Source organism: Cyprinus carpio, chromosome B3, assembly GCF_018340385.1.
Source record: "Cyprinus carpio isolate SPL01 chromosome B3, ASM1834038v1, whole genome shotgun sequence".
Lineage (NCBI taxonomy): Eukaryota > Metazoa > Chordata > Actinopteri > Cypriniformes > Cyprinidae > Cyprinus > Cyprinus carpio.
In genome coordinates, this window is record NC_056599.1 from 42,988,223 (window position 1) to 42,998,610 (window position 10,388).

A 10,388-nucleotide genomic window follows, 5' to 3' on the forward strand; every position below is an offset into this window, starting at 1 on the left:
CCATTGGTTTTAGTACACGGTGTAACTACAAAAACAAGAAGAGTCAAGTTTTAAATAGGAAAAAATATAGAAACGCTTTGGTAACTTTTTGAGCGAGGATGCTCAGTCCAGGAATAAAACTAGTGGAATGTTCCTTTATATGACTACTAATAATTGTTGATTATTGTTATTACTAAATAAAAACATTAAACAAAAGCTAAGTAATTATTGATACAAAGTGGTTTATTAGTAATAGGCCTATATTTGACAGAACACACAGTAAAATGCAGAGTGACATGAGGGTTGCCCGTATAACTATAAATCGTTTACTTACCGAGTCTATTTTTGTTTAGAAAAGTGTAAAACAATGGATTTATAAAATAAAAAAAATTAAAAAAAAACCATTATTAAAAAAAAAAAATTCAGGAAATCTTAATCCACTTAGAAAGAAAAAAACTCCTCCACAATGGACAAAAACTCTCCCTCGCTAAAAACTTAGAAAGAAGCATACTATTATTCCTACCTATATTCAACCAAAATAAGGTGTTGTGAGCATTAGTGAATGAACACATGTAATGAAAAGTCGGTTTCATTCTTACTGCTAGCCGGAGGGCTCCCTCGCTCAGTAAATCCATACGTGAAACTCACAGAAGTCATAGGATCATATATATGATGTTCCAGGAAATCCCTAATATGGTCAAAGGCATACAGTACACTATCACTGTAGCTGAATAAAACACATATAGAGATGTGAAACATGAAGACAATAAACATACGATTGTTACTAAATGGTTTATCTGTTATACAAACCATCTTGTGTATTTTTATATGAATAAACAATAATTATAATGCAGTAGTAATCAACATAGCATTTATCACTGTATAGAATAGGTCTACTATATAAAAATAACGATTTTGCTTCATTTTGTGATATGAAACCACGTCAGATCACAAAAGGAAGTTATTTCAAACACTCGAATGATGTTATGAAATAAATTTGGAGCAAAAACATCATATAGCCCTGGTGCATCATCCGTAGAAGCTTGAAGCGGCGCTGTGCAGACCAATCAGTGTTTGACATCAAAGTCAAAGCATGCACTTGTCTGCGCTCTATAGCTCTCGTGGTAATTTTGACTTAAAGTCGAACACACCTAGAAATTCAAGTGACAATCTTGCGGCCGCAGGGCCCTAGCTTTGCTGCAAACTAAATTCAATCCCAGACAATGGGAAGAAGTAACTCAAGGCATATATACAAACAACTAAACAAGACATGGGTAGTGATGATCTAGGGGAAAAAACTAGTAAAAGGAACCAAAAGTAAAAGAAAACAGGAACAACAAACTAAAAGTCAATAAAAACCAAACAGAAACTAAATATGACTGTTCAGTCATTTAAGTTACTTGAAATTTTAATGAAGAAATATTGTAATACAGTTTTTAAATATCATACAATAATAATTATTATTAATTAGAAACATTAACATACAATTCTAAAGGGTTTATTAAATGCATTTTAAAACAAATAGTTTGTATTTGCTATAAAGTGTAGATGTGTATAACATTTAAACAGTGTTTCATTCTGTGTTTCTACTGACGATGTAGCTTCTTCCATTTCCAAATAAGCTGTATTCATCACATCTTTGAACCCACCTTAGCACATCGCTTGAACATGGATTCATATTTCCATCTGTGAATATGAAAATGATAATGTGAGGGGCAGAAAATGTCATCTTGGACAGGAAATAAGTTTTATTTTACACTTTATAAACATTAAGATCGATCGAATTTTCCAAGAAAACGTATTCTTAGAAAGCTAAATAGCTCACCAGGTGCTTCATCATTCTTAATGTTCAAGAGGGAGTCCATTAAAGTTACTTCCCATCTGCATCCTTCTCTCCTAATCTTCTCCATGAGTTTCTCATCAGCAGAGACTGAAAGAAGAAAGTGTGCACAGGGTGTGCTCAAATACATCTTAAGACGTTACCATTTAAGAATGTCCTCTGAGAAGTAAATTAATTGCTGAGTTAAATATAGTTCTTTAGTTTCTTTTGCATGAAAGAAAAATAGTGCAAAATCATATTAAAACGGCAATGGGATTAATAAGCTGTAATGAGGATGCACTAATTGTTGCTTAAAGCTTATATTACGAGTAGACAGGTAAACTGCAAGTAATTTTAACAGTGACAACTTACAGTTTATATCTGCTACCATGCTGCTGTGGCTTTTGGTCTCCATACACCCGGTGAAATCTATTCCCCAGCGTTTTAGTTTACTTTTGATCCCCTTACACCTGTTGATAATCTCCTTCTGTAGTAATTCCATCACACGGTCAGCATCCAGAGTTATTTCCTCGTCTTGTTGTGTGTCAGTATCACAAATGTTTTTTTCCGCAGCACTTTGAGTGTTGAAGCAGAACAGACTGTTTTCTGCCACCACCTCATCAATCTTCTGGAGCAACTCTGTGACTTGATCTCGGTTGTTCTTGTTTGAGTTGTCAAAGGTGTGAAATCTGTTCCTGCATTTCTCAATCAGCCACTGGAGGGCGTCACCTTCACTCTCAATGTGCTGCTCGATTGAGATGTCTGGAAATCTGTCACCCCATGTGAACAGAACTATGGTGTGTCTCCAGGCGTCTTCTCCTAGAGTGGCCATATGCTCTTCAATAATCCTTTTTTGTTCATTCTTAAATGAAGTATCACCAGGAATCACCAAGATCATGGCATGAGGGAATTGCATTTGTTGCGAGTGACCTATGCACTCCACGATTGCAGCCCGTGTAAATTCTGGGTTGAATTTAGATGAGAAATACTTCCACCAGCTTGGAGTGTCCAACACAGTTACTGATCTGCCATTTACATCACCAGTATGGCTTGTACAGTTCTGTGTTTTTTTTCCTATCGGAAATATTTCATGATTGAAGATGGTGTTTCCTGTTGAACTCTTTCCAGACACAATCCAACCCAGCAGAACAATTCTCAGTTCTGAGAGTGGAGCCACAGCGTCTTCAAGAAAAAACAAACAACTGCAATGTTTGCAATGTGGACTACAAGTAAGACAATTATAACAATTTAATTCATCTTTATTGTGACAGTCATAATAAAGTAAGAGTAAATGTGTCCAAACTCTAAATTGTATGATAACAGTTAAGTGAGGAAAACTCTGAAATTACACAAATGGAAGTACGGGAATTATGTTTGATTTGAGCTTCGCTTTCAAATCTCCATCTCTACACATTAGTGAATTAACATAAATCCAGTCTAAACTGTTTAATGGTAGTTAAACCTGTACTACTTACTTATTTTTTTAAGTAGGTCTCTTTTGCCCTGAACAGTTTCTTGTCTGGCTTTTGCCCTCTTTTCATTTCCATCCCTCTTTCTTTGAATGTCAAGCAGCACATCATCATGTGTTTCACAATGCTTGCCATTGTTTGCTGCCACAACATCATCAATCTTGTCAAGTAGACCTTTGACTCCATCACTTTTGTTTTTGAAATCAAAAGCATGATATCTTCCTCCACATCTCTGTATGATCAGCTGAAGATCCTCATCCTTTACTGAATCGGCTTGTGTAAGCAACACAATGGTGTGTCTCCAGATTTTCTCACCAAAGAGACTAAGGTGCTCCTCAATGGCGAGTCTGTTTTCTTCAGTGAAAGCCAAGCTGAGATTAACGACCAGCAGAAAGACGTGAGGTCCTGGTGGACACAGGAAAACACTGCAAACCAGCTCTTGTTTAACAACCTCTGGTGAGTCTTGCAAATCAAAATTCTCCCACCAACATGGAGTGTTGATCAGAGTTATCTTCCTTCCATTCACTTCACCGTCTTTCCTCACAGATTTCACAAATAATTTGTCCGACTCAACTTCAACACCTAAAATGCTGTTTATCACCGAGGCTTTGTCAGACTTCTGCCACCCAAGAACAACAGCTCTTATTTCTGTCAGAAAAGACACAAGGACATTATAAAACTTCTTTTTTAATTTTTACTATGCAATTATTTTAATGAAGTAAAGTCTGATGAGGTAATTTAGCAAATAAATAGAACAAACTAATTTTAGTTTGAATTGAAACCAATTAGATTAAGTTGTTTTTCTGTCATTTTGGACATGACATGCCCGTAACATACTCAGAGTTACAGTAGTTGTCAAGATTAATTGTCCAATGAGCCTATTCTGCTTTGTATTAAATGTATTAAAAGACATTTACATTTATTCGAATTGAACCTTACCTTGTTCCATGTTCGTTGCTTACCTATGCGCTGTGTGAAAATGTGAAACTGTGACAAACACAGAAACTCACAGTCTGCGAGCGGTTAAAGCTGTTTTCATGTGCTATCGGAAAATTCCTACTTCCCATTTTTTAATGTTGCAATGATGAGTTAATCACATTTAAGTGCTTTGTTTACAGAAAGAACAGGAATCACGAGTACCCATTTCTCCGACCCATTTATATAAAAGATATTTTGTTAGTTTTATTAAAATAACCATACAAAGATTCTCTGCGCTAGATATTCAGGTTGCTGATGATGCTGAATTTTTGATCAAATATGCTATTCTCGCTGTGTGTACAATAAGGACAACTTATAAAACTTATCAATACTAAAGCTATGTTTCTCTCCTCTGTCATGTTTCAAGATTAAGGCCCACCTATAACTCAGAAACTCAAGTGTAAAAATGATCTCAGAGTTCTCCAGTTGTAAATACAATTTGGAAGGCCACTCATGTCCAATTTCTTACTAGGAAATTCCTATTTACTATAATTCTGATAGCAAGTGATGGCAGCATAAACTCAAAGATCTAGAAATACAGGCTATTACGTAAGTGTGACTTGAAGATTACAGCTTATAACATGCTTCAAAAATAAAAGATACTGATAGTGATGCACACATTAACAAAGCATGTATTGCTGACTACATTTCACCATGAGAAGTAATCTCCATCAAAATGTTAAAGCAGGCATTTGGGAATAAACATGTCATTTTATTTCAGTCTTCTGTCATTCTTTCATTTCAAATTAATTGAAAATAGCATTGATGTGTAACGACACTTCATGGCGTTATGAGAGACTATTCTGAGGGGCAATATCAAGTAAATTCCAAAATCTGAGATTTTTTCTGTAGTTTGTGGTGCCTGTTAGTAGGGCTGCAAAATTTGGCCAAAAATTTTGTTTTTTATATATTAATATGACTACTAATAATTCTGATTATTGTTATTACTAAATAAAAACATTAAACAAAATAATAATTATTGATAATGGTTATTAGTAATAGGCCTATATTTGACAGAAAACAGTAAAAATGCAGAGTGACATGAGGCCTATAACTATAAATGTTTAGAAAGGTATAAGGATTTATTATAAAATAAATTCATTTAAGTAATTGCCTTTTTTTTTGTCAGCAAATCTTAATCTACCGATCCAGAAAAAACTCCACAATGGACAAAAACTTAGTGAGAAGTAGCCTATTGTTTTTCCTATTTTTATCCAAAATAAGGTGTTGTGAGCATTAGTGAATGGTTTCATTCTTACTGATAGCCATATGGGTTACACACTGACATCAGCATTTGTGCAGCGATTGGTAGGAACAAACATAAAGTCAAAGTCAGCTTTATGGTCAGTTCTGCCACATGTACAGCACATACATACAGAGACCCAGAGGGTTGGGTGGGTGGCTGGGTTAAGGTCCGGATTAAGGCTGTGACGGTGGCAGATTTTTACCACCGCAGTGGTAATGGGCCAACTACCCCCAGTGGCACGGTGTTGATATATATATATATATATATATATATATATATATATATATATGTTTTCTTATACAACAGTTCTTAATAATAATAATAAATGAGGCTCATTCATTTATTAACAAACGTGTGTGTTTATTTTAGCCGTCAGTGAATCGCAGCCTGCAAAACACTTAAATAAATATCAAAGAAATAATACAGTTAAACAAGAAAGTAGCCTAAATAAGAAAGTTAAATACACCCAGTCTACAGGACGCGAGCGGCACGGCGCGACATCACAAAATACTATAGAACACATTATAATCAATCAGTGATGCTACACTGGATGCAACATGACATGACATGACAGTGTTCAAAGACTGAGCTTCTTGTCTTCCTTGCCACTCCAACTCTACAGTATGATCTTGGTGTAACTTTTGATGACCAGCTGACCTTCAAAGACCACATTGCAAATACTGCTCAGTCTTGCTCAACTATCTTGAATGCTGAATCCATGACAATTTTCAAGCGACAGCTGAAAACTCATCTCTTTCGACTTTATTATAAAAAAAAAAAAAATTTCTCTGTATTTATTCCTTCTCTTTCTAGCTTGTACTTATTTGAACAATGTCTAAAACTTGGTATTACAAGCACTTCCTGTGTCTGTTTGCCTCTTTAAGAAGAATCACTTTATGTATCCCCCAATTGTAAGTCACTTTGGATAAAAGCATCTGCAAAATGACAATGTAAATGTAAAACAGTCTTGAAGAGCCTCTGACGACCATTCTGGCCACACTTGTATCTGTTTGTGAACTGGGTTGGCAGTTTTAACAAGCGGTCTGTATGCAGGCATAAGCATGACAGTGATGTGGTTTGAGGTGCCAAGATGGCGGAGGGGGAGGGCCTTGTAAGCTCCTCTCTGTGTGGTATAAACAAAGTCCAGAGTGTTGTTTCCCTGTGTTGGAAAGTCTATGTGTTGGTGTATTTTTGGTAACACACTCTTTAGGTCTGCATTGTTGAAATCCCCAGCTATGATGAGAAAAGCATCAGGGTGGGCTGTCTGCTGCTCACTGATGTGCTGGTACAGTTCATTCAGTGCCTCACTCCTGTTGTTGTTGGAGCTGGGAGGGATGTATACAGCAACCAAAACCCCAGCACTTAATAATCAAACTCCACCAGGGGTGAGCAGTGTTTGCAGACCACAACAGCATCGCGGCACCACCCATCATTGAAGTAAGCACAAAGCCCGCCACCACGGGTCTTACCTCCCGCGACGAGAGCTCTGTCCGCTCGATATCATGTCAGCTGATCAAGAAGAATAGCGCAGTCCGGAACGCTGTTGCTAAGCCATGTTTCCGTGAACACAAAAACACAACAGTCTCTTACAGTCCTCTGAGTCGAGTGTAGTAGTTGGATGTAGTCCAGTTTATTGTCCAAAGAGTGTACGTTAGCCAGTACGATGGTGGGGATAGATGGCTTGTGTGGGTTAGTCATTAGCCTAGCCCGAATACCTCCGCGCTTACCCCTCTTCTGCTTCCTCTCACGCGGCTTGTGGCGCCTCCGCTGTGGCCGAGATGCAGCTGTGAGAGTCGGTGATGGTGTAGGCCTCCGGAGCAGACTGAGGTCCCGCAGCTCTTTGGCATGCGCGGAGTTTAGCTCTAAAAATGTGGTTCTACCAACATCGAGACAGTTAGAGGCAATGAATACGTACAAAAACACTGTGACTCAAGATAAAAAACACGTAAACACCATTCTGTCAGGAGAGAGAGAAGCCACAGCGTGTGCATGCGCCACCATCTTACTGTTGAAATACTATGTTATAAATACCTCTATAAATAAGAAATATAAAGACAGGACTAGTCTGTATGGGCTGAAAAAAGCAAATAATCTTACCAATAAAGTTTTAATGGATTACATTTATAATGTAATAGAGATAAAGATGATTACAGTGACACAGCAAACGTACAATATTAGACACTCGATTCTGTTATTATTAGTGTGCAAAGAAACGGACCGTGTTTGTGCGCTCTCTGATAGCTTTTTGCACAAGCACATTTCAGTATGGTTGCATGTCTGCCAAGTGATTTATGATGGACACCCGATGAAGAAGTGTGTTTTTATAGGAGTGTGTGGGTGGGGTCATTCCAAGAAATCAGTGCCTTTTCCACTTGAAAAAATCTATTTTTTCCTCACAGTTTTTGCTGTTGAAGTGTATACATAAATTGTGAATTATAAAAATTACAAAATATTTTAATTCATCTTGAAAAAAAAAAGCTTGCAGAAAATATAGTTTTGTGGTAATCATCCTCAATCTTGAACTAGGTAAAACAATGACCTTTATTTACAATGTTTTAAGTCTTTTTTTTGTGATACTTGGATAAATCATACCGTGTTGTTTGTCAAAATTGTTGGATGTGGCGCCCTACCTAGAAATGTGTCCAACATTGGTCTTAATGTTTTTGTTTTTTTTTATTCAACAGTTACAGCAATAGCTGAATGCCTTTGTCCATATAAGGGATTTCCTGGCATGTCAAGTTATTACTTCTGTGAGTTCATTTTTGGGTTTCTGCACAAGAGCGCCCTCCCGTTTTGAGTATGAATAACACATGCACTACATTAGAGCAGGGGCACATGAACGCATGGGCTTTAAGGGGCTGAAGCCCAGGGGGTCACCAGCTGCAGGGAAATAATTTTTTTTGAAAAATGATTTGTATATATGGGAGTTTGCAGCAGGGACAACAGCATTCTGTAAACAAACTCAAACACTAATTTTCAGCGACTCCTTGAAGATATGCCCAGGTCTCCCGGTCTTTGTCCTTTCTGGTGACAGTATAGAAACTCAGAAGCAAAGGTGTGAAAGGTTATACGTATTTTGATTGTGGGAAGACACCAGATACTGAACTAAAGCTGCACTAGAGATGTTACAGTGGAGAACAACCTTAAAAGGAGACAATAAATGGAATTGGGATATCCAAGTGTATTTTTTAAAGTATGGCCATTAGTATGTCTTGATTTAAATGCTGTATCTAAACATTTAAATATAGTGTTAATACAGTGAAATATCGGGCGATTATCATATAAGGCTTTTCAGAAGTGCTGATTTCATGTTAATAGATCCTGTTTTCACCTCATTCATTATACTGATGTCTTCAAATCACCTGTAAACTGCCACTTAACGCTCATTAAATTGGTGTAAAAAGACTGAAATCAACTACAGTTCAATGAAGTTTAAATGTTTTTGTTGCTTACACTAACATCTGTACACTTAGTTCAGAATCAGTTTACTCTTGTTTAAATCATATATTTTTATATTTGATTTATTTATATATGTTTTCATCTATTTCTTTGTTAGTTTGTTCGTATAAATAAACAAATGAAAATGTTAAGGTTTATATTAGATCGACTTGCAAATAAATAAAAAAAACTCATAGAATGTGAACTTTTACGTTTATTTGTCCATTTATGAAAATGTGAACACAAATCAATGAATGCTTAAAATGTGTGAAATAATGAAAACATAAATTCATTAACCGAGTATTTTGGATTTTAGCAGATCTGCTATTCCTGCCACACAGCGTGAAGCTCCTCCCACAACAATTCGCCTTCAGTGAAACTCCTCCCAAAACAATTTGCCTTCAATGAAACTTCTCCCAAAACAACTCACCTTCAATGAAGCTCCTCCCACAACAACTCTTCAGGGACTGAAGAACAAAGAGGTTGGTGTTTATTTTTGAATCCTCATTAATGATTAATAAACATCAGAATCAGAATGAGCTTTTATTGCCAGGTATGTTTACACATACAAGGCTTTTTTTTCGTGACAGAAGCTTCCACAGTGAAACAGAATGACAGTGACAGAACAAAAAACAGATTAAAAAAAAGATTAGAACAAGTAAATAAGGAATAAAAATATACAAATTGACAATTGTATGTACAGGTACATAACAATAGACAATTGTATCTAACATTAAAGTCATTATATTTGTAATTTGAAAAGTCATATGGCTTGTAAAATGTTATTTCATATTTCGTTAAAATACCAAGTAATACAAATGACACTTTCTATGAACTGGGTACAAACTGCCTGGAGTCTAAAACTGAAAATTTACTTTCTGTCTTTTTTATTTTCAACAAATGTTCAATGAAAGGAGGTGTGAGAAAAATCTGGAATTCTGATTCCAGATTTCCTCAATTTTATTTACATCCATATCTGCTTCAAAATGTTGAACATTTCATTCATTAAGTGAAATCTAATTTATATTTACTTATATAATTTAAAATAATAGTTATAGTTTATTACAAGTCAGTCATGGTTATTTTTACCCTTTTTGTAAAAGGGTTGATAAATGCAGTCAAAACTACTCTGGGTATGTGTTTATGGTGTGTGTGTGTGTGTGTTCACTACTCACTGATGTGTGTGCACTTGGATGGGTTATGTCAGTGTTTCCCAACACTGTTCCTTGAGGCACACCATCAGTGCACATTTTGGATGTCTACCTTATCTGACCAATATATTTCTGGGCCTGGAGTCTCTACTAACGAGCTGACGAGTTGATTCAGGTGTGTTTGATGTGTAAAAGTTGGAAAATGAGCAGTGTTGGTGTGCCTCCAGGAACAGTGTTGGGAAACACTGGGTTATATGCAGAGCACAAATTCATGTATGAGACACACATATCCACTTTCACTACAGTTT

At 36.3% G+C, this 10,388-nt stretch overlaps 1 protein-coding gene across 1 annotated transcript; it reads right to left on the bottom strand.

The window, feature by feature from the left end:
• Positions 1 to 1,389: 1,389 nt before the first annotated feature.
• On the bottom strand, positions 1,390 to 4,406 carry LOC109084033 (GTPase IMAP family member 8-like). Its single transcript, XM_019098753.2, has 5 exons — positions 4,207 to 4,406; positions 3,274 to 3,915; positions 2,171 to 2,980; positions 1,805 to 1,909; positions 1,390 to 1,665 (listed from the first exon to the last, which is right to left on the bottom strand). Exons 1-5 carry the CDS (start codon positions 4,214 to 4,216, stop codon positions 1,553 to 1,555), a joined length of 1,680 nt encoding a protein of 559 aa, XP_018954298.2. The 5' UTR covers positions 4,217 to 4,406; the 3' UTR covers positions 1,390 to 1,552.
• Positions 4,407 to 10,388: the final 5,982 nt, after the last annotated feature.